This window comes from Cervus elaphus, chromosome 5 (genome assembly GCF_910594005.1).
Source record: "Cervus elaphus chromosome 5, mCerEla1.1, whole genome shotgun sequence".
Classification (NCBI taxonomy): domain Eukaryota; kingdom Metazoa; phylum Chordata; class Mammalia; order Artiodactyla; family Cervidae; genus Cervus; species Cervus elaphus.
In genome coordinates, this window is record NC_057819.1 from 10686234 (window position 1) to 10711189 (window position 24956).

Sequence of the window (24956 nt, forward strand, 5' to 3'; positions counted from 1 at the left end):
GCTTAAAACTTAACATTCAAAAAACTCAGATAAAGCATCCGATCCCATCACTTCATGGCAAATAGATGGGGGAAAAATAGCAACAGTGACAGACTTTATTTTCTTGTGCTCCAAAATCACTGTGGACTGTGACTGCTGTCATGAAATTAAAAGATACTTGCTCCTTAGAAGGACAGCTATGACAAACCTAGATAGCATATTAAAAAGCAGAGACACCACTTTGCCAACAAAGGTCCATATATTCAAAGGTATGGTTTTTCCAGTAGTCATGTACAGATGTGAGAGTTGGACCCTAAAGAAGGCTGAGCTCCAAATTGATGCTTTCAAACTGTGTGCTGAATGAAGAATCATCTTGAGAGTCCCTTGGACTGCAAGGAGATCAATCCAGTCAATCCTAAAAGGAATCAACCCTGAACTTTCACTGGAAGGACTGATGCTGAAGCTCCAATATTTGGCCACCTGATGCAAAGAACTGACTCATTGGAAAAGACCCTGATGCTGGGAAAGACTGAAAGCAGGAGAAGAAGGAGAACACAGAAGATGAGATGGTTGGATGGCATCACTGACTCAATGTACATGAGTTTGAGCAAGCTCCGGGAGTTGGTGACGGACAGGGAGGCCTGGTGTGCTGCAGTCCATGCGGTTGCAAAGAGCTGGACACAACTGAGCAACTGAACTGAACTGAATGAAGGACAGGGAAGCCTGAAGGGCTGCAGTCCATGAGGTCGCAAAGAGTCAGACACAACTGAAATGACTGAACAACAAAGATTATAATATTATAATATAATAATTTATTATTACCTTAGAAAATACAGCCTTAACCCTATTTATGAGGTTATAAGCAGGACTGAATAAAGTATGTCTCTAAGATACTTAAATTCATACAAGACAGGTAACATATTATTAGTACCTGGAGTTCATATCACTAACTACATATCAGTATTTTCCTACTAAATTAAAACAAATTTCCCCTCTAGCAACAACTCCCAGACGAAGTAACTAGCAGTGAGTATAGACTGCACATTAACCTCTACTTTTTTCACATCCTAAGTCTCAGAAGCATTATATACTGATAGTACTAGGTAGGTTAATCCACTGATAAAATTTATGAAAGATATATAACTTACATATAATCATATGTAGTATTTCTAAAAGTCAACATTTATTATATTAATAAAAAATGCAATAATCTCAAAAGATGTTGAAATATACTCCATTACATGAAAATATGGTCAGAGTATGTTGAATAATAAGAGCAGATTATAAGAGTATTATTATATTAGCTCTAAAATGTATTTATCTATAGAGAAGAAGATTGAAAATACATAATATACATAAAATATTGAAGAGTAATTATATCTGGGTGATTTAATTACCTTTTTGCTTCTCCATATTTTCCAAATTTTCTACAGTAAGTAGTTTCTTAATGTGGAAAAACAGTAAAAGCTATTATTTCAAAGTGTAACAATAAATAAAAGGGTCCCACTTTCCAGGATGGGTTATCTTCACTTCTTACTTAGATCAGAGTGTGCCTTTCATATAAGATGTTGTCTCAATCTAGTAGTACTCACCTGTCCAACTACTTGCAGGTTATAGCAGACAATGTCCTTATTGGCTGTTGAAGTTCCATAGAGAAGTGCCTCAGTGAGCCAGTATATCCCCAAGAGGAGGTCAGAGAAGCTCAGGTAAAAGAGTGGTCTTCTCTGTCAAAGCAAGAAAATTCATACTTTCAAAAATGATGCAGTCAAAAGAATGTAACAATCAATTATGTTTAACCTTTCTCGTATAAAACTGGGCACAACTTCTCTGGGGCCTCTGCTACTGGCTAACTGTAGGGAATCTAAATGAATAATCCAGGCAGGAAGGAATCTGTAATCTTAATTATTCCAACTGTTCTGGAACCAGAGGAACTTCTCTCTCAAAGAGACATTCCTTCCTCAGATACAGGGTCAAAGGAAAGAACGAAAAAATGAAAAATTTTGTAATGGAGACATACCTCAAATGGGAAATTTAAGTGTTCTAGCTGCACAGCCGACATCTTCTAACAGTAAGAAATGATATCTGAGTGTTTTAGGATACGGTTAAGAACACAAAGAACAAAAAAAAAAAAAGAACACAAAGAACATGAAAACAAGTGTTTTTAAATTGTCACATAGTTTAATTTGCAATTTTTCTTTACTGATGTGTAACTGACAAATAAAATTATAAGATAATTAAAGTATATGTGATGATTTGATGTATATATACACTGTGAAAGGATTTCGCCTCAAGCTAATGAACACATCCATCATCTCACATATTTATTTATATAACATAAATGTGTGTGAGAACATTTAACATTTACGTTCTATTCTCTGAGCAAATTTCAATTATACAATATAGTGTTATCAACTATGGTTATCATGGAAGTCAAGATGGAGAAAAATACCAGCAAGAATTATATATGTTGTCTTTCAATTTCTAACTACATTCTGAAGTTTGTCTGTCTCACTTTCTAGTATCCTTCTCCTTTTGGTCTACACCGTCCCACTTTCTTGAAAACAGTTTTGGGCCCCCATGGAGAAAATTATAAAATGTTTATTAAAAGACCCCAAAGATAAGGTGAATGTTCATGAACTGTAAGATCCAGTATTATGAAAATGTCAGTTCTCCTTTAACTGATACACAGATTAAATGTAAATCATTATATCTCAACATATTTTCTTGTATAGTTTGATGAAGTTGGCTCTAAATTTGATACTGAAACACAAAATATCAAGTTAACCATGACATTCTTCAAGAAAAAGGAGAAAGAGGACTTATCTTACACATACCAAAACAATATAAAGCTGGATACAATATAAAGTAGATACAGTGGTATTAGCCCAGAGATGGACAAACAGATCAACAGAACAGAATGGAGTCTCAAACAGGCCTAAGCATGCAAATATATATATATAAGATTTATAAACTTTTGATACATGACAGAGGTAGCTTTCTGGGTGGAGAAAGAATAGGCTTTTCAAAATGTGATACTAGAACAACTGGGTATCCATATGGATAAAAATTGGGCCCCAACTTTCTATTTCACACACTCAAAAATTAGTCTCAACTAGTTCAAAGACCTAAATGTGAAAGACAAAAATCTATAAAGGTTTTTTAAGAAGTTTTTTAAAGGTAATATAGAAGAATGTCTTCAATTTTAGGGAAAGTTTTTCCTAAACAAAATTCTAAAAGAAAGTTAAAAATTTGCCCACATTAAAATGAAAAACATTTGTCAAAAGATACCATAAAGAAAGTGAAAAGACAAGCTACAAAGTGGGAGATCTTTGTAACACATATGACTAACAAAGGAACAGTGTCCAAACAATATTAAAAACAAAAACTCTTAAAATGCAGTAAGAAAAACTAATAGAAAAAAATGGACATAAGATTTGAACAGGTAGTTAAGAAATTCAAATAACCATAAACATGTGAAAATACATCTGACCCAGTCAGTAATCAAGGAAATTAAAAAATTAAAATTACAAGGAGACCAAAGTCAATCAGTCATAAACTACAAGGGGACCAAAAGTCAAATCAATCAATCAACAATGAGACAGGGACTTCCCTGGTGGCCCAGTGGTTAAGAATCTGCCTGCTAATTCAGGGACACAGGTTCAATTCCAGGTCTGGGATCTAAGACCCCACATGCCTCGGGGCAACTAAGCCTGTGCGCCACAACTAGAGAATCGCCCCTGCGTACTGCAGCTAGAGAAAGCCCACATTTAGCAACGAAGATCCAGCGCAGTCAAAAATAAATAAAATTCCATTTTTTAAAAAATATACAGTGGGACAAATATTACACACCCATGGCAAAAAATTTTTAAGTCTGACAATATCAAATACTGAGGGGAACATGAAGCAATAAGACATTTCATACACTGCTGGCACAACCATTTGAAGAAAGCTTGGCATTATCTACGGGATATCCATATCCTATAGCAATTCTATTATTAGGTAAATACATTAGAGAAGTTTTTGCATGTGGGCATCAGAAGACACCTACCGGATTGTTTATACTAGCACAGATAGATAAACTGTGGTATGTTCATAACACAGAATGCTAAACATCCATGAGAAAGAAATGAAGCAGGGCTGTACACAACACCGTGGACAAACCTCAGAAGTAACAATGAGGAAAAAAAGCTAATCACAAAGCAATACATCCTCAAAAATACAGTGTTATCCCATCTATGTTAAGTTCAAAAATGCAAAAACTAAATTCTTTCACAGATTTTACTGGTCTATGACCTACCACAAGTTTATAACTGTTAATGGGTAAAAAATTAAAACAGAATACAAAATAAACTCTGGAGCAGAAAGGCAGCCAAGCAGCTCTTGTGAGCAAGAACATAATTATAGTCAATGATTCAACAAATAACCTTAAACATAGGGAACCGCTGGTCATTAAAACATACCTAAGGTCATTCATGGAGAAATAAAGGATAAAAAGAGGTTTATATACTTTCACTCATGGTTGGAAAATCATGAGTTCTAGTAATAGGAGACAAAATCAAATAAACAACAAAACCTGAGACTTCCCTGGTGGGCCAGTGGCTGAGACTCCCAACTCCCAATGCAGGTGATCCAGGTATATCCCACATAACGAAACTAAGAGTTTGCATGCCACAACTAAAAGGTCTCGTGTGCTGCAGCTAAGACCAGGAGCAGCCAAATAAATAAATAATATTTCTAAAAATATATGTGTAAAGTATATACCATTCAAAAACAAAACTGATGCATCCATTATTGAAATAAAAAAACATGTCACCCCTTCTGTTTAACAAGATACTATATAAAAGGTAATACAAAGAAATGTATGATAGAGACCACACTTTAAGAAAAATACAAAACATAAAAAATCTAAAACTTTTTTAAAAAGGTACTTCCCTGGTGGTCCACTGGTAAAGAATCCATGCTTCCACTACAAAGGGCACTGGTTTGATCCCTGGTCAGGGAACTAAGATCCCACATGCCACGGCCAAATTTTTTTTTAAATAAAAAATGTTTCAATAAAAATACAATCAGCATAGCAGTTAAGACAGACATGAAAAAGCTTAATAATGATCCTAAACATGAAAGAAAAATCTTTAAAAAAAAACCATATATTTATACTTGTCTAATTAAAATCAAGAGCAAAATAAAATTCAGAGACAGAATGCATTATGTGAAAGACTTTCCCTGAGGAGGTTCTGGGTCCAGGTCTACCTGGTAAGGTAAAATACCTAAAGCAATCCATATTAACACTCTTCCAAAACCCTGCTTCCCAATATTTCTAGTGAAATCAGGTTACAAAGAATGTCAAAAGTGATCTTCATAAGGAAATGAAGTCATACAAGTGTAGTGAAGTACATCTGCCTTTTGTTTTTTTTAACATTGGCTGGCCTAAGCCACTTTCTTCTCTTTTAAGGTTGCCTCTCTGAGTCACTGTCTAATCAGCTAGTCCCCTCAAAGATTTCCCATGGACTTCTCCAATTTACCATAATTATTAATTTAATAATTATCTTTTTTTCAGATTATGCCTTCAGGTGTCTTTGTTGTTAAAAATGTGATTTAACAAATAAATAAAACAGTGTAATATGACTGACCAGAGAAGGCCATGGCAACCCACTCCAGTACTCTTGCCTGGAAAATCCCATGGACGGAGGAGCCCGGTAGGCTGCAGTCCATGGGGTTGCGAAGTCGGACACAACTGAGTGACTTCACTTTCACAACTGGAGAAGAAAATGGCAACCCACTCCAGTGTTCTTGCCTGGAGAATCCCAGGGACGGGGGAGCCTGGTGGGCTGCCGTCTATGGGGTTGCACAGAGTCGGACACGACTGAAGGGACTTAGCAGCAGCAGCAGCAGTATGACTGACATTTTTAAGCTGGAAAAATTGGAATCTTCCCTAAACCAAGAAAACAAAATGTGTAGGAACTACTGAATTAATAATTACTAAGGTCCTTCGGGCTCTGGTTATGTGAAAGGTATGAGCACTGAAGCCAGAGAAATTAAAGGTTGCACCCCAGGCCAAACTAGACCCCACATCTTTATAAAGCTCTAACCCACTGTCATGGCAGAGGTCACCCTAGAGCAGCGATTTTCAACCAGGGGTGACTGTCTCTTCCCGGAGACATTTGACAACATTTGAACATATTTTTGGTTGTCACAACTGGGCGAAGAAGGATCTGCAACATCTGCAGATGTTGCAACATCTGCAACATAGGTAAAGTCTGCTAAACATCCTAAGATGCAGGACAGCCATCTACAACAAATAACCATATAATCCCAAAGGTCAATAGTGGCTGAGATGAGAATCTCTGCTTACCCCTCTCTATGTAACTTATATTTTATTAACTTAATCACACCTGAACGAAAATTTTAATAAACATCCAGGAAACAAACATTAAGGAAATTCACATCACAGGAAGACATGTGGCCTATGATTACGTTGGCAGGAAACTAATAATACAGTATCAAGACTTCTACTTTCTAGTTTTACTTACATAGCCATATTCTATCTCTGAATTCAAAATTCTCTTTTCATTAGGCATTATATTTCAGTGGTTTAAAAGTGTATGGGAGAGGAACTTCCCTGGTGGTCCAGTGGTTAGGATTTTGCCTTCCAGTGCAGGGGGTGCAGATTTGATCAGGGAGCTAATATCCTACATGCCTCAGAGCCAAAAAACCAAAACATAAAACAGAAGCAATATTGTAACAAACTCAATTAAGACTTTTAAAATGGTTCACATTAAAAAAAAAAAAAATCTTAAAAAAAATACAGGTGAGGAGAGGCTTTGGAACAAGGTAAGTCTGCACCCAAATTCTAGTTTTAATACTTACTAGCTATGAGACCTTAGGAAAATCCATCAATTTAATAAGGATTCCATTTCTCCATCTATCATATCAGACTAATAATATAAGCATATGCCTACAATGCAGGAGACCTGGGTTCAATCCCTGGGTTGGGAAGATCTCCGGAAGAAGGAAATGGCAACCCACTCCAGTAGTCTTGCCTGGAAAATCCCATGGACAGAGGAGCCTGGCAGGCTACAGTCCATGGGGTCGCAAAGAGTTGGACACGACTGAGTGACTTCACTTCACTTCACATGATTATTTTAAGGATTAAATGAAAAATGGATTTTTTTTTTTTTGGCTGCCCTAAGCAGCACGTGGAACTTTCCCAACCAGGGATCAAACCTACACCCACTGCAGAGGAAGCGCAGTATTAACCACTGGACTACCAGGGAAGTCCTGAAGAGTATATTTAAAATACTGGGCATATGTACCAATAATATAATAATTATGAAAAATTGTATTTAATTTGAAGGGGGATTGTAGTTAAGAGTTAGACTTTTGAAAAATCCCTGCTCTGCTACTTACTGTGTAACTTGAACAATTTATTTCATGACTTTGAGCCTCAATTTGCTTATCTGCAAAACTGAGCTAATACCATTCTTCTCATAGGACAGTGATGAGGACCAACAAGATAAAGTATTTAACATACAGAGTTTAAGTGGGTCAAATAAAAAAACCTAATGACATTTTCTACATTACAAAAGCTCTCTAATACACGTTCTAAATTACATTTTCCTTAATTTTGTGCCACCTGGCCTGATTAAAAAAGTTTTCTTACATTTTTCTTAAAATATTTTTTCAAGGCAGTGAAAGCCCAGAAACGTACCCACTAGGCCACCAAGGAACTCCCCCGTTGGTGTTTTTTAATACCTTAAGAATATTCAATTTTTATTTGTCAATTACATCTCAATAAAAGGAAGGATTTTTTTTGGTATGATTAGTTTTACACAGGATGTATTTTTGTTCTATTTTCACCATTAAATGTAGTTGCCAGAAGGCCAGAACAGCAAAATAAATATCTTTTGTATAGCAGTCTTTGAACTATTTCCAGCCCCACTAGCAATTTTACCAAGATATCAACATCAGAAAACTCACCTCTTGGCAGGACCCTACCATGCCTAGAGCAAATTATAGGCTTCAAACAACACTCCATTTCCTTGACTTTAATAATTAATGCATACTCAAAAAAAATCTACATTTATCCACTAATCCACATCTAGTCAATTCTTCAGTATTAAAAATTATAGTTAAAATAACTACCTAAAAGAAAAGGGAGATCTATTGGCAATGTCTAAAGCATCCCAGTGTATCAAAATGACAAATTTACAAGCAACTTATAGAATTATTCCATCACTTACAGGGGACACCCACCTCATTTATTTCAAAGGCTAAGTCACTGAAAATTCAAATCCAACACAAAAACAGATTGCTTACCTCTGGAGATTTCTGTATGTTCTGGAATATAGCATAGGCAATAAGTGAACTTGAACCTACAACACTGACAGAAATAAAAGACTATCATTTAAACAGGACAATTGGGGCTCCTTTGTTTTTGCTATGTTTTTATATACTTATTGACATATAATTGATATAAAATAAACTGCACAGTTTAAAAAATATGGAATGGTGTCATCCTTAAGCAGGGGTTATGCTAATCTCTGTATTGTTACAATTTTTAGTATATGGGCTACCAAAGTGAGCACTTTGCAACTGGTTTTGAAAATCAATCCTGTTGACCAAAATGTCCTTTGATTTCTTCAATCTGTTTTTTATTATTGTAATTGTTGATGTTATTACATTTTATTAATCAGAAAAAATCAGTATGGTAAAGAAGAGCATATCTCTCTAAAGGATAAAAGTAAATCCCCAGGGAGTGGAGGCAGAGATATAGAAACTACAGAATTCTCCAGTTCTGCTTGCAGTAGTTTAAACAGTTACATTACATGAGATGAAACAGACTTACCTCAGAGTGGCCATGACAAACTGTATCCACTGTATTGCAGAAAAAAACTAAATAAGAGAAAATGGGAATAAAATGAAGTCTTTAAATTTTAATATTCAACCTTACTCTAATTTCACTATTTATTAACTATCTGTGCAGAGCACAAACCCTTCATTACCTAATCAAAACACGCTAGGTCTGAAAATGAGTAGAAGGGGTGAATAGGCCCCTGGAAAGCCAGGTTGGCCCTTTTTCCTCCCTTATCGCTACACTGCTGGGAAACACTAAGATAAAAAGAATAGAGGGGTGGACAGAAAATGACTGAATAAAAAAAGAGTTGGATGAGAAAATTAATAAAGTCAAGAATAAAATGGAGAAGAGGTAGAAAAAGTTAAATTTTGAGAGAGAACAGTCAGGTAAGTGGAAAGAATGGGTAACAGAAAAGGCAAACAGACACTAAATGAAGTTGACTGACAGAGAGCCAGCCAGCCAGAGAAAATACAGAATAGTAAGCAACAGGGGGAAAGGAAGAAGAAAAGTTAATTGTATGGAGAGAGATACTGTTGGTGAAAAACACAGAACAGGGAGGAAGTAAGGGGACAAAAAAGCAGCCAGGGGCTGCTCCTAGTCTCACCAAATCCCAGCTGTCCTCCAAAACGCTCGTCTCCAGGAGGAAGGCCATACGGGCTTCAGCCTCAGCCAAATTTAAGCAGCCTGATCCTTCCTGCTCAGGTTCTGACTTCCAAGCAGTAAACAGGTGGCTCCACCCTTAACCCAGCTGGGCTCCTCCCTACCCAATCCTGCCCTGTATCTTGAGGGCAAGGAGAGAGAAAGTAGTCAGAAGTGGAGGAGAAAGCCAAGCAGAAAGAACAAAAACAGAATGAGCAGGTGACAAGGAAACAAAGTTCTAAAAAGCATTAGGAATCGTAAGAAGGGGCAAGAGGTAAGAATAATAAAAAGTACACAGAATGAGTCACTAAGAAAAGATAAATGGAGTTGCAAGGGAGAAATGGAATAGAAAAAATGGAGAGAAAAATAGGGAAGAAGGGAGTTTTGTTTGAAATCTGTTCCTGTTTAGGGACAATAGCCTATATTGGGGAAGAGAGACTGTATATTCACTCAATTAGCAAGTTTTTAGTAATATCTGGAAAAGGTGTGAAAGAAGGGGTTATTAATGTCTCATATTTATTTACTATTAACATTTTCTTAAATATTATACCAAAATTCCCACCATATAATTACTAAATTACATAATCTAATATGCTTATGTTTATATATCAACTTTGTATAAAACACTGGTATGACATATATAAAGACAAAAAAGATACAGACCTAGACTTCCAGGATCTTATACTATAGTAAGAAAAATAACTTGAATTCCAAAATCTTGAATAATTGTCACAAAAAATAATGTACACTGATTGTCATTTGAACATTATCTGGAAGAACTGGAATAATTTGGACAAAAATTGGGGTAAGGAGAAAGCAGAAGGAAGAATATTTCATTTACGTAACTATTTATATTTCATCTAATCATTCCCTCAGACATTTCACAAATATTTAATGATAATGTAAATTTAATCATGAGTAACTTAAATATGTTATTCATTTTTTCACATGAAATTAAGAATATCTTGTGCAATGGAAGACAGGACATTGTTAAGTGGAGGTAGGCTGTAATAACTTTGCTTAAATTATTAGATAAACAAATTAAAATACCAGTATATTTCTGGATCAGAAACTCCTACCATAAAGTCTTAGGGAGTGTTTTGAGGCCTCTAATCACACATCTATCTAATAAGGGTGAGGGACTAATGACAGTCTCACCAAGTGATAAGAGAATGCTTTTGAACAAAGGACTCCTGTCTCAGTCAAGAACAAATGTCAAACTGTTCAGAGAACAGTCATGGCAAATCAGTCTGCTACTCTTGGCAAGAGAATTTTTCTCTTTCGGCCTCTCTTCTAAAATGGCTTATGCCACCAACCAACATTTGGGGCTTTACTTTTTTATTTTTCTCTATAAATTAATCCCGTCTGTATATTTAGCACTGTTTCCCCCCTCTGAAATGTCTTTGGAAACATAATCCTCCCAAATCCTTTTCTACAAGGGCTAATCCAAGCCCAAATGATGAAGTGGGTGATATATATTTTCAGTTTTCTCTTTTCTTTTTCCTTAGCTCCTTAGCAAGTTAAAACACATCCCAGTTTGCAATGTAATGGTCTACTAGTATACATTCAGTTCAGTTCAGTTGCTCAGTCGTGTCTGAGTCTTTGCGACCCCATGAATCGCAGCATGCCAGGCCTCCCTGTCCATCATCAACTCCCAGAGTTTACCGACACTCATGTCCATTGAGTCGGTGATGCCATCCAACCATCTTATCCTCTGTTGTCCCCTTCTCCTCCTGCCCTCGATTTTTCCCAGCATCACGGTCTTTTCAAATGAGTCAACTCTTCGCATCAGGTGGCCAAAGTATTGGAGTTTCAGCTTCAACATCAGTCTTTCCAATGAACACCCAGGACTGATCTCCTTTAGGCTGGACTGGTTGGATCTGCTTGCAGTCCAAGGGACTCTCAAGAGTCTTCTCTAACACCACAGTTCAAAAGCATCAATTCTTCTGCACTAGTATATGTGCATGTGTGCTAAGTCACTTCAGTCATGTCTGATTCAGTGTGACCCTATGGACTGTAGCCTGCCAGGCTCCTCTATCTGTGGGATTCTCCAGGCAAGAATACTGGAGCGGGTTGCTGTGCCCTCCTCCAGGAGATCTTCCCAAACCAGGGATTGAACCTGAGTCTCTTAAGTCTACTGGACTGGCAGGTGGGTTCTTGATCACTAGCACCACCTGAGAAGCCCTACTAGTATATATGACATATCAATTTAATTTAACAGATATTCACTAAATTTCTACCAGAATCAAGTTACTGCAGTGGGTACAAAGTCAAGAAAAAAACCTATGTAATAAAGTGTTCTAATTAAGCAAAAATAGTACTTAAAGAAAATTTCTAATAATAATCATTACCAATTATCAAGTGTTTTCTATGTAAGCATTTTAATCCTCAACACAATCTTTGAGGTAAGAAGTATTATCCCTATTTTACAGATGAAGAAATTGAGGCTTAAAGAAGTTGAGTCATTTTCCTTCTCATTACAGAATTATCAAGTGATAACACCTACATTCAAACTCAGTCTGATCACAGTTCTTACTCTTAACAGTACAGTGCTACTAATAGGAAACTGGTTAATGGGAAAACAGGGAAAGGTCATTTAAAAAATTAATGGGACATCAAGAGAATTCTTTTATTAGACAATTTCATCTTAGATATGATAACAAAAGCACAAGCAACAAAAGAAAAAAATATATATATAAAAATTGGCTTCTTCAAAATTAGAAACTTCTGTTCTTCAAAGGGTACCATCAAGACAGTAAAAAAGACAACCCACGGAAGTATTTATAAACCACATGTCTAATAAGGGGATTTGTATATAGATAGAGAATTCCTATAACTCAATAATACAATCCAATTTAAAAATTGGCAACAGGTTTTATTTTGTTTTTCCTGCACTTCACAGCCTGTAGGATCTTAGTTCCCCAACCAGGGATCCAACCTGAGCTCTGGCAGTGAAAGCAAAAAGCCTCAACCACTGGACCACCAGGGAATTCATAGGCAAAGGCTTAAAATTAGAGGCTTATCCCAGAAATTATACAAATAACCAATAAACATATGAAAAGATGATCAACATCGTAAGCCACTAGGAAGATACAAATTAAAATCACAATGAGATGACATTTCACTCCTACTAGGATGGCTATAATAAAAGGCAGTAGCAAGTGGATGAAGATGTTGAGAAACAGGAAACTTCATATATTCCTGATGGATATGTAAAATATTGCAGCTACTTTGTCAGTTTCACAAAAGGTTAAATATATCCTGTATGGTTCAGCTCCTAGGTATAAACCCAGTCCTACTTCTAGGTATACACCTAAGAGATTAAAACATTATGCTCACACAAGAATTTTGACACAAATATTCATAATAGTGTTATGCATAATAGACAAAAAGTAGAAACAACGCAAATGTCCATCAATTGGTGAACACATAAATGTGTTAATAAAATGTGCTATACCAGTACAGTGGAATATTATTCAGCAGTTAAAAGAAGTACTGATACATGCTACATCATGGATGAACCTTGAAGTCATTAGGCTAGGTGAAAAATCTAATCAAAAGGGCAACATATTATACAATTTCATTCATACAAAAAGTCCAAAACAGGCAAATTTACAGCTACAGAAAGTAAATTAGTGTTGTCTCCGGCAAGAAAGTTTGGGAGGGAACTGGGGAGTGACTGCTAATGGGTACAGGCTTTCTTTTTAGGGTGATAAAAATATTCTAAAATTAACTAGTGGGGATAGTTGTCCAATTCTACTGGAAACCACTGAACTGTATACTTTAAAAGGATGAATTGTATGGTATCTAAGTTGTATCTCAAAACTCTAATGTCCAAAAAAAAAATGAAGTTTGGGACAAAAGCAAGGAAGGATATTTCCCATTGCTGAAATTCATGATGTAACAATTAACGGATAACATGTTTCTGTCTTTCCTACTGAAAAGAATGATATTTAGAATAAAAAGTGTAAAACAAACACTGTAAGAGGGAACTGAAGATAAACATTGTAAGAGAGCAGCTGACTGCTCTAAATGAACACCCCACTTCTCGCCTGAACAAATTATACTCCAGGGCTTTGGTAAAACTTGCAGGTTAACCCAATAAACCACTGAATGAAATGTGAGCGTTCATGTAAAACTGGAAAAATTGCTAAAGTTGTAGAAAACTGTAGAAATTGCTAGAAGTCATAGAAATTGCAGAAAGCCATTGATAATTAAGCCATTTTTATAAGGAAAAAGGATGGTAGACTTGTAATTGTATATTTTTTTGTATAAGTACTTAATGTTAGTCTCTCCTCTAGGACTGCAGGGGGCAATCTGTTTTTTTCACCAGTGTAACCTTTGTCCCCAGAAGTGTGTGAGTAAAAGATGTTCAGTAAATGGTTATTAAATATTGAAGCCTTCTTAAAGGAGTACGGGGCTTGGAGAAAATACTGTGGAGCAAATCTTCCTTCTGTAACAATTTTTTAACGAGAAGTCTGCCTTAAGTGTTCATCTCTGTCAAAAGAACTCCTGTTAATATGACCAAAACCTTGCAGGGGAAAAGCAATTAGCTCTAAGTGAGAGGATAGTGCCAAAGAACAATATGTGATCTAAGAAGGGAATGAAGAAAGAATCAATGAAATTTTGAAAGATAGGCATGGAATAGTTTCTCTCTCATTGACTTGATTCATTTATTCACAGAACAAGAATGTACTGAGCAGCTACCATGTGCCAGACACTGTGCCAGGTGCTGGGAACAGTAAACCCAACAGACAAAACAAAAAGAAAAACAAAACAAAATCCGTCCTTCATGGGAAACAGATACTAAGTAAAATAAAAAAATTATACAGTATGTTAAGTTGAAGAGTGCTATGGAGAAAAAAATAAGGGGGAAGAGAGATGGAAAGCAGGGAGGTATCAGAGAGGACCTATTTTTTCAAGGATGGTCAGGGTAGATCTTAGGAAGCTGACATTTATGCAAAGGCTTGAGGGAAATGAAGGAGCCAGCCATATGAGTATCTTGAAGAAAAACTGTTCTAGAGAGAGAAAGTCAGTATAAAAGCTCTGAGGCAGGAACATGCCTTGTGTATAGGAGAAACAGCAAAGAGGTCAGTGACATTGGGGGGTCATCAGCTTGATGATGTTAGGAAAAAAAGATGGGAGAATTTATATATTAGTTGTCTCAGCAGACCATGTCCTTTTCCTTCCTTCTTAAAGAAACATGCCTTGCCGCCTCCTCCTTCCTACTTCCATACAAGACCCAGGGTAAGCCTTTTGATTTTCCACAAGTGTCAACTGGGATTTTATGACTTCCTAAATATGGAGACTTATACTTGGCTTGTTTGTGTAGACGATGGTTGTCAAGAAATCTAGAAGCCAAGAAATCTAATTATATCATGAGGTAACTAACTGAGACCAGTGCATTATTAAAAGGGAGCTTAATACAGTTATTATATGTTTGCAATTCATAGCAAAAGTCCCAGCATTTCCCTTTCCTCTCCAACCAAACCACTCACTTTTTTCAAAACCCACTTCTAAGCAAATCGTGACTAGAAAGTCACTCCTGATCAATCATACTAACTACCACAGGATGCAGAAGTGAATAGCTCCTTATTGACTACAGGGGACTTCCCTGGTGGCTTCCCTGCAATGTGGGAGACCTGCGTTTGACCCTTGGGTTGGGAAGATCCCCTGGAGGAGGGCATGGCAACCCACTCCAGTCTTTTTGCCTGGAGAATCCCCGTGGACAGAGGAGCCTGGGGTCACAAAGAGTCAGACATGACTAAGTGACTAAGCACACAAGCACACATTGACTACAGGACAAAACAGCATTTGATTTTCAAGATTTTCCCCTAACTGGGCTTAAAACTGTCTTAACTTTCTGTTTCAAGAACTCCTTCAAGCCAAGCTAGTCATTCCCCAAAGCATCATGTTCATTACAACTTCTCCTTCTTAATTTGTTCTTCATCTAAAACATTCTTTCTTCTAAGGCTTAACTCCATTTCCACCTTCTACATGAAGACTTTTTAAACCACTTTACCTCACAGTAATTATCCCTTCCTCTAACTTCTATTCATCTGTCTATGTGGCACATTTTATTTAATAATTTACTAGGGAAAACCTCAAATGTTTCTGAACCTTCCCAACACACACACAGAGGGTTCTCTCAAAATTTCTATCTAAACTGGCCACCCAAGATTGGCTATTATCTTTGATGACTCTCTTATACATACATACATACACACGCGCACACACACACACATTTATTGGACACATGCAATGGTTACTCTGGGCTTCCCAGGAGGCCCAATGAGAAGAATCCACCTGCCAGTGCAGGAGATGGAGCACACAGGGGTTCGATCCCTGGGTTAAGAAGATCCCCTGGAGAAGTAAATGGCTACCCACCCCTATATTCTTGCCTGGAGAATCCCATGGACAGAGGAGCTTAGTGGGCTACTGTCCCTGGGGTGGCAAAAGAGTCGGACACGACGCAGTGACTATACAACAACACAATGGTTAATTCGATGTTAAGCCCCGTATAATGTGTTATATAACTTATTCTTTTATCAGCACATCCATTTCTTCATCAAGTCTTGTGAATTCTACCCTATAAAATTTTCTCAATCCCATCCTCATCTCTTCATCTTTACTGTTAGGATCTATTACAGGATCTTAGTCTCTCCCACCTAGACTACTGCAATGAATTTCTCTGCCCTCAGCTTTCTGCCTTCCAATGCACCCCGTTTATTGTTGAGTGACAGCAAAACTAAGTCACTCTCCTGGGTAAAAACCTCTGGTGACTCCAAACCTTTTATCTTGATGAGACCCTTAACAACACAACCCCCGTTTACCGCCACAGATTCATTATACTTTCCCCCTTGCTAGAAATACTCTTCGGTGTTTGCCTTGTAAACACCTCTTCTTTCAAGACCCAGCCACCAGAGGTTTTCCCATCCAGAACTTTCCTTGACACTCCTGGCTGACTGAATCTCCATTTGTGTTTGCACAAAATTAATAGTTTTATTTTCTACCAATTACATTATAATGGTTATAAGGCTATTTCGCGTCTCTACCTCCCACCACTGAGTCTGCTCAGTACACAGCTCTGCATTCTGTATTCCCGTGGGCAAAACCAGGATATGGTGCAAACTACCCCGAAAAAACACTGGTTGAAGACAATTACTAGAACTTTCAAAAAATTTTTCAGAGAGCCTAGAACATAGGTAGACCTATGTCCTATGTCAACTTTCAAGGAAGCCTATTTTTATAGGAGCCCGGAGCCTCCCTGGTGAGGCACTCACCACAGAGCAAGCCTAATATCGGACTGGGGCAGCGGCAGAAAAGGCCTGACCGCCACACTGACGAAGAGTCGAGTCTCACTGTCCAACTCCGGTCGCGGCTGAGGGAGCGGAGTGTGACTGACTGAGGAAAATACTGGGCCACCTGCCGGAGGGGTAGTTGTTGTCAGACTGATTAACAGAGTAGCAACAGGTCCCAGCCGACTGCCTGACAGGCTAGAGGCAGAAACAAATGAAGGCCTGCCTCGTCGCCTTCGAAAAAGAAGAGAGACAGCAAACGAAAAGTTGCAAACACACCGAACACGAGCTTCACGCCGCGTTTCACGCGGAGGATGACCGGAAAAGCCAGGGGGATGGCCAACCTCACAGAGTGCGCGTGCGCAGCAGACTGTCCTTCTCCTCCTCCGCTTCCTTATCCCCTCCCCCAGCCTCCCCAGCACTGCCGTCCGCCCCCCGCCCCCCTACGCGGCCCCGCCCTCTCACCCTCGACCCGCGTGGGCTTCGCCGAGTGCGCACGCGCGGCAGCTCCATTTCCCCGCCCCTCACGTGGCTCCTCACTCTCAGCCTAGGCTGGCGTGAGCCTGGTGGGCAGTACACGTGCGCGTACCCGCCCCTGCCCGCCTAAACTACGTGGTCCCAGGCTCGGCGTTTCCTCCACTACAGCCTTCCCAGCACCTACTGCCAGAACCCGGCGTCATGGCTGCCGCCATTCCCCGCGCCGCTTCTCTCTCCCCATTATTTCCCCTTCTTCTGTTCCTCCTCTCCGCTCCGCAAGACAGCAGTGGCCTGCACACCAAGGGCGCCCTTCCCCTGGATACAGTCACTTTCTACAAGGTAAAGGGGCCAGGGATCTCGCGCGCAGGTGCAGCCAGACCGCCCAGGGGAGCGCGCACCCGTGAGGGGACGCAGGGGACTGAGAGCTGGCAGGAGGTGGTCTGTAGCGACGGTCCGGGGAGACTTCCCACCGTCCTGTAGGACTGACGGACTCTGGGCCGAGACCGTATCCTGACCAGAGAGCGTATGATCGAGGGTCCCCAAGCACCTTTGCAGTATTTGCATTTGCTTCCTCTTTTGCTGAAGAATTGCGGAGATGCAGTCTTCCAGTAGCCTAAGGGAAGAGGGCGGTGCCGGGCGGGATCCAATCCTTGAGTCCCAAGTAGGAGAACCGGAGGGCGGTGCGAGGCGGATGCCCCCAGGCTCCAAGCGGACCTGGAGCGAAGGTCGAAACGCGTGGCTTGTTAGCCTGCGTTTCAGCGCCCCTCACGCGTTGGCTTCGATTGCAACTACTGTATAGATAATCTGCGTCTCCTTAAAAAGTGCAGGTTTTAAGAATAAGTTTCGGTTCGTCCACCCTGTAGTGAATGTCTTGGGCTTGGTGACAGATAAAATCTGGTCGAGACATGGAAGGATTCGCCTCTACCCCTGCCTCCATATTTACAGGATTGGGGTCTTGGCCTGGGTAGAAGGTCGTTGGGAATATTGAAGGCTGAATGCAGTCCCAGTCCTCTAATTTTGCACCTTTTTAACCTCGCCCATTGTGATGGGAAAGCTGAGTGTTGAGAAGAGAGCCAGTCGTTTTATTTTCTTAATACCCATTGCTGGGAAGTGAAACCAAGAAGTGGAGCTCTAAATCTGTCTCAGTCGATTGAACTCAAATATTTTTGAAAGGGTTCCCCGTTGTGGAGTTGGCACCTGTGGCTCATTGAATGCAAAGTTTCAGGAATTCAAAAGTGTAGGTATGACCAGTTGGTTGTCAGGCACACCCCCACAGAACCCTTTGCTTTGGGGGCCTTTCTTGGCAAAGGGAACCTGCTACCACCCAAACATGGATATGGGGTAATATCACAGACCAAATGTGACTTAGAGGGAAACTTCGCACTGTTAATGGTAGGAGTATTTCCTCATTGATTGGTGTGTCTCCATCTTTATAGCTACCACCCTAGTCTAGGCTGTATCTTAAGTAGTTTCCTCACTAGTCTCCAGATTTTCACTCTGGAGCCTCTCAGTCCACACAGTAGCTGAATTCCTGCATAATCTGATACCTGCTTCCCTCTCCTCTCATCAGACCTTAACGATTCACCTTTTTGTCCCCTCTGCTTCAACCACACTTGTGGTGCTCTGTCCTCTGGCTGTTCCTAGCTCCTTATTGCCTTAGGCCCTTGTACTTGGAGTTCTTTGTGACTAGAACATTCTTTGCCCAATCTTTGAAAGGTTGGTTGCTCCTCTTCATTCAGGCTTGGGTTAAAGGTTACCTTTTCAAATTTCCTCCACCCCCTCCACTCCACGGGTTTTTCTGGTGGCTCAGACAGGAAAAAATCTGCCTGTAGTGCAGGAAACCTGGGTTCCATCCTGGGTCTGGGAAATCCCCTGGAGAAGGGAATGGTTACCCACTGCAGTATTCTTGCCTGGAGAATCCCCATGGACAGAGGATCCTGGCAGGCTGCAGTCCACAGGGTTGCAGAGTTGCACACGAATGAGCGATTAACACTAGCTTTCTCAGATTTCCCCCTCGTGCAGTCTGAAGTGCCAGTCACATTGCTCTGATTTCTCTGAACTCACTCACATCACTGATTTTTTTTTCTTGTCTAGTGTATCGTCTCCCACACTAGAATATTATATACTTGTGAAGAACTACCTTGTCTATCTTGTTCACTGATCATCTGCACGACCTAGCAGTTTACCTGTTACCTAGAAAATGCTCAGTAATAATCTGTTGAATGAACAAATGTTTTTTCCAGTCTGTTTTTAAATCTCACTCTCTTCCATCACTGCAGAACAAAAGGGAGCTTCCTAGGGTTACCCCAGGGGTCTTTCTATGATCTCCAGTGTTGTTTTTTGTTTGTTTGCTTCTTGCCCTTTACGATCACTAAAAATAAGAGACCCTGTCTGTTTGCTTTACTTTTATGTTCACTTAGAACAGTGCCTGGCAATGATAGGCTGTCAGTACCTTTTTATTCAATGAATGGATGATGAACTCATCAATACATTGAAGAAACAAGATGCCTAAATGTAGGTTAATGTGGAGCAGATTCCTCAAGGATGAGGAAAGGAGAGAGATTTCTAAAGCAGTTCAAAGGTACAGATTGAATAAAAGAACAAGAAAAAATGAATCATGCAATGTTTGCCTTTCAAACAAGGGCTTCCCTTGTGGCTCAGCTGGTAAAGAATCCACCTGCAGTGCAGGAGACCTGGGTTCGATCCCTGGGTTGGGAAGATCCCCTGGAGAAGGGAAAGGCTACCCACTCCAGTATTCTGGCCTGGAGAATTCCATGGATTACATAGTCCTTGGGGTTGCAAAGAGTCGGACATGACTTAGTGATTTTCACTTTCACTTTGCCATTCAAAACCATTCTGTGATGGCTAAAAATGGTGAAAATAAAAGATGAAGTCCTCTCTATTCTATTTCAGTATTAAACCACTGTATGATTATTAATCCTGGAGAAGGGAGTGGCAATACACTCCAGTATTCTTGTCTGGAGAATTCCATGGACAGAGGAGCCTGGTGAGCTATGGTCCATGGGGTCACAGAGTCGGACACGACTGAGTGACCTAACACACACACACACACACACAGAGACGTGATTATTAATATTATATCATGTGTTTTCGTAAAAAAATTTTCTCCTTGGACATGTTGCATCTGCTACCAAAGCCTACCCTGGCTTTGTTCATTTATTAGATATTTTTGGAGTATCTGTCACATGCTAGGTGCTGTTGGGCACTAGGGATACAGCAGAAAACAGGTCAGAGGGTCCTTACTCTCATAAATGTATATTCTAGTGGAGAGGACTGACAACAAGCAAATAAGGATTTCAGAGAGTGACTAATGAAGAAACTGGTGCAGGGTAGCATGATAGAGTATGATGGAAAGGAAGCAGAATTAGATGGTATGAGTGCAGGAGGCCTCTCTGTTATGATAGTTTATTTGTACTCAACTTTGATAACCATGGAAAGGACCAGGGAAAGGGCACTCCAGCCAGTAGAGACAGCAAATGAAAAGGACCTGAGTGGGCATGTTTTGTTGAAACTAAAATAAGACTAAATGGGCCAGAGGGATGTGATCTGATTTATATTTTTAAGTCTTCCCTGCTTTTTAGGCTCCAGAGCTCAGACTTCTGGGGATCAGTGACCATTTAAAGATTACGTGTTCTGGACCCTTTTCCCTCTTCCCTTGTGTCCCTGGGCACTGTTATATATTTTTTAAAACCAAATGGACATCAAACAAGGAACACGGACTGACAAAAACTGGAATAGTGTCAGCTTGATTTAACTACAGCAGTGATTGCGTGTTGAAAAATTAACCAGCCATGATGACTTTGATTAGAAAAATAAAAGGTTGTAGGAGGGAAGGCAGTGCTATTGACCTGAGGGAGCTTATTAGATAAAAATCTGTGCATTGGGTAAAACCATCAAAGTGAAGTTTTGCATTTTCTCGTTAAGTTAAACATAGAATTCCTATATGTAGTTCCACTCCTAGGTATGTTCCCAGAAGAGCTGAAAAGAGGTGTTTAGACAAAAGCCTGTACACAAATGTTTATAACAACACTATTCACAAATAACCATAAGGTAGAAACAACTCAAATATCCCTCAACTGATGCATGGATAAACAAAATATGATATATCCATACAATGGAATATTTATTTGACCATAAAAAGGAATGAAATACTGATGCATGCTACAGCATGAATGAATCTTGAAAACATTATGCTAAGTGAAAGAAGCCACACACAAAAGGTCACTTAGGAGGAGGACTGAGGAATGACTGCTTAATGGATATGTGGTTCCTTTTCAATGATGAAAATGGAAAATATTCTGGAAGTAGGTATTAGTGATGGTTGTGCAGCATAGTTAATGTGATAAATTCCACTGAATTGTACACTTTAAAATGGCAAATTTTATGTGATGTAAATTTTACAATTAAAATAAAAATCTTGATCTTGACAGTTTAGATCCTAGAGATCTAGCATAACTGCCTATGTTAACCAATCTAAACTGATCTACCTGGTTTAGAGAGGGAACATTGTCGCAAGCCTAGCCTCTCAGCAGCTTCCTGTGAACCCTAAAATTGCAGAGTTCAAACTCTGGACCTCCTCACCAGAGCGTCTTTCATGGTACCAGCTCCTTTATAGATGGTTGGTTGGTCCCTTGCCATGGAAAGGTCCCCTGGGATGATGGGCATGACAGGGGCTAACCTAGTGTGCGCTAAGGGTAGGCTTCCTTAGTCTTACCAAAAGGGCCACTGGAAGAGAAGGCCTTAGAACATCTACAGCATTGTTTATTGCGGACAGTTTGATTAGTGTGAGCAACTACTTAATGGGGTCCCCGGGACACAGCAAACATCATCAGATGATTAAATGAATCGAGGGATGAAGGAACGAATGAATGACTGTGAAAGCTTATCTCCCCTGTGGGCTTGGTTTCCACTCTTGGTTTCCCTTGGGAAACGGAATTAACCCCAAAGGTCCTTGGGAACCCTCACTTGCTCAGCTCTATATGCCCTCAGGTCATTCCCAAAAGCAAGTTCGTCCTGGTGAAGTTTGACACCCAGTACCCCTATGGTGAGAAGCAGGATGAGTTCAAGCGTCTGGCTGAAAACTCAGCTTCCAGTGATGATCTCCTGGTGGCAGAGGTGGGGATCTCAGGTATGGATAAGTCTGGAATGACTGAGGAGGGCAGAGGGGGAATAAACTAGGGGTTACTTCCCTATTTGTCAGAACACCCCAGCATCTTCCTGTCTGAGCCACACATGTCTAGTGTAAATGGGGTCATTGCCTTTCAAGGAGTCTGGTACCCACGACAGGCTTGGCTTGAGCAGATTCTATGACCACAGAAACTCAGCTCAAATGTTTACTATGTGCCAGGCCACTGTGCTAAGTGTTTTACGTGTATGTCATCCTTGTGGCAGCTCTGTGAAAAGTTTTATGATCCCCAAATGAAGAAACAGATGCTTAGGGAAACTTGCTCAAGATTATAAAGTGATCGACCTAGGATTGGAACCCCACACTTCCTATACCACTACCCAGTAATAGGTGGTCTTGGCGAGGTATAAGCAACTAGTTGTCATCGTGTCAGCCCTTGGGGCTGCTACTGCCTGTTGGGAAAGACATAGCAAATAGTAACAGCTACCACATGTTGGACTTCCCTGGTGGGTAAAGAATCCACCTGCCAATGGAGGAGACGCAGGTTCAATCCCTGGGTCGGGAAGACGCCCTGGAGGAGGGAATGGCAACCCACTCCAGTATTCTTGCCTGGGCAATCCCTGGACAGAGGAGACTAATGGGCTATGTCCATGGGGTCGCAAAGGAGTCAGACACATCTGAAAGACCAAAACAACCACCACCACATATTAAACACTTAACTCTGCCAGGTTAATCTGCACATATCCCCTTATTGGGCCCTCCCAACAGCCCTCAAGTGTTAGGGGCCATGTTCATTACCTACCACACATTCCCTTAGCTCCAGCCAGACTATACTTTGTAATCCTTACACACACGCAGCTCATTACTGCCTCAGAGCTTTTGCACTTGCAGTCCTTTCTGCCTGAAACACTCTTCCCACATCTTGATATGTCTGGCTGCTTCGTTTTCGGCTCCATCAGTTCATGTCACCTTCACAGGGAGGCCTTCTCACCCAGTCACTGTGTCACCGTTTCATTTTTGTCATGGCACTAATCACTTAAGTTCTTTTATCATCTCTCTTCTCACCCTTTGAAGAGTGTAAGCTCTTGAGGTCAGGGAGTGTGGTACTCTTAATCACAACTAAGTCCCGAGCACTTAGAGGACAGCCCCTGGCACATAGTGGCACGTATAACAAATATGCAGAATTCCCCCTTTTCAGATGAGGAAAATGAAGGTTAGAGAGGTTAAAGGACTTGACTAATGCCACGTGGTTAGGAAGTAGCAGAGGAGGAATTCTGACAGCCGGAATTCTCCTCGGCTCAGACAGGCCTCACAGCAACCTCCTGCCATGCCTTCCTTGGGGTCTTGTTCCTCATTTCTGGTTTCCATTCACAGATTATGGCGACAAGCTGAATATGGAGCTGAGTGAGAAATACAAGCTGGACAAAGAGAACTACCCGGTCTTCTATCTCTTCCAGGATGGGGACTTTGAGAACCCAATCCTGTATAGTGGGGCAGTTAAGGTTGGAGCCATCCAGCGCTGGCTAAAGGGACATGGGATCTACCTAGGTATGCCTGGATGCCTGCCTGCATATGACACCCTTGCTGGGGAGTTCATCAGGGCCTCTGGTGTAGAGGCCCGCCAGTCCCTCTTGAAGCAGGGGCAGGACAACCTTGCAAGTGTGAAGGAGACTGACAAGAAGTGGGCCGAGCAGTACCTTAAGATCATGGGAAAGATTTTGGACCAAGGTGAGGATTTCCCAGCATCAGAGATGACCAGGATCACCAAGCTGATTGAGAAGAACAAGATGAGTGATGGGAAGAAGGAAGAACTCCAGAAGAGCTTAAACATTTTGACTGCCTTCCAGAAGAAGGGGGGTGAGAAGGAGGAGCTGTGAGAAGGCACTCCAGGGTTTGGTGGGGTGGGGAGGGGTAAGTTACCTTCTGGCTGTGAAACTCTCCTGGGATATAAGGGAGTGGTAGGAAAACTGGCACAAAACCAGAAATCTGAGCATGCGTGGATACTGACGCTGTTGTGATATCTTGGAACATCTCTATAGCTGGTCGGGGATAGCTGGTGAACACTTAGATGGCTTGTGAAATTCCCCCTCAGAAGGAATTGGTGCTATAGAGGAGTATACTGCCCAGGTTCTTGACAGGTATGATTCTGATCCCAATTAAAGTTTCTGTGTTTTCGTTAAGTAGACCTGTAGACATCCAGTTTTCTTTTACAAATTATACTTTGCCCTGTGGCCTGCTTTTTCCTTGGAACTTGTTTTTTTAAAGCTAAGGTGGTGTGGACTCTGGTCTACCAGGGTAACAGACTATCCTGGTAACACTGTGGAAACTAGTCTGAGCTCAAGACCTACCTTTAATTTCCTTTCCACAGGTGTTGAGATTCAGATGGACTGACTGGGGCTGGTCGAATGCATTATCGGTTTTCTGGTCCTTGAAGTTGAATAGTAGTATATTCTTGCCCATACTCCGTGAGATACATATAGCAGATTCTTAGTTTTACCAATATAATCTGGTAGGTTTCTTTAAAAGAGTTGCATTTAGAGAGCTAAATGATATAACTCAGTTC

The 24956-nt window shown here is 40.3% G+C and overlaps 2 protein-coding genes and 1 pseudogene across 9 annotated transcripts in view; 1 reads left to right on the forward strand and 2 right to left on the reverse strand.

Moving 5' to 3' along the window:
- TMEM116 (transmembrane protein 116) overlaps nt 1-17877 on the reverse strand; it is a 40275-nt gene extending 22398 nt beyond the window's left edge. The window contains exons 1-5 of one of the 8 annotated variants that reach the window (XM_043901658.1): nt 17795-17865; nt 16756-16897; nt 8825-8871; nt 8296-8359; nt 1572-1703 (exon numbers count right to left, since the gene is read on the reverse strand). In XM_043901658.1, the coding sequence (XP_043757593.1) occupies nt 1572-1703; nt 8296-8359; nt 8825-8838 (210 nt within the window). In that variant the 5' untranslated portion in view covers nt 8839-8871; nt 16756-16897; nt 17795-17865. Of the gene's footprint in view, nt 1-1571; nt 1704-8295; nt 8360-8824; nt 8872-9437; nt 9611-16755; nt 17195-17645 lie in introns of those variants that run through there. The other 7 variants (XM_043901657.1, XM_043901661.1, XM_043901659.1 and 4 more) reach the window with 7 other exon arrangements.
- On the reverse strand, nt 8474-8564 carry LOC122695843 (annotated as a pseudogene).
- ERP29 (endoplasmic reticulum protein 29) lies at nt 17279-24576 on the forward strand. Its single transcript, XM_043901663.1, has 3 exons — nt 17279-17586; nt 22258-22396; nt 23768-24576. The coding sequence occupies exons 1-3, from the start codon at nt 17449-17451 to the stop codon at nt 24268-24270; spliced, it is 780 nt and encodes a 259-aa protein (XP_043757598.1). The 5' UTR covers nt 17279-17448; the 3' UTR covers nt 24271-24576.
- The last annotated feature ends 380 nt before the right edge of the window (nt 24577-24956 follow it).

What these genes read in the sequence shown, in the direction of transcription:
- ERP29 (XM_043901663.1), top strand. Translation starts at nt 17,449, where the DNA reads ATGGCTGCCGCCATTCCCCGCGCCGCTTCTCTCTCCCCATTATTTCCC. An exon ending in ATACAGTCACTTTCTACAAG is followed by an intron (nt 17,587 to 22,257) that starts GTAAAGGGGCCA and finishes ATATGCCCTCAG; the next exon opens with GTCATTCCCAAAAGCAAGTT. An exon ending in GGCAGAGGTGGGGATCTCAG is followed by an intron (nt 22,397 to 23,767) that starts GTATGGATAAGT and finishes TTCCATTCACAG; the next exon opens with ATTATGGCGACAAGCTGAAT.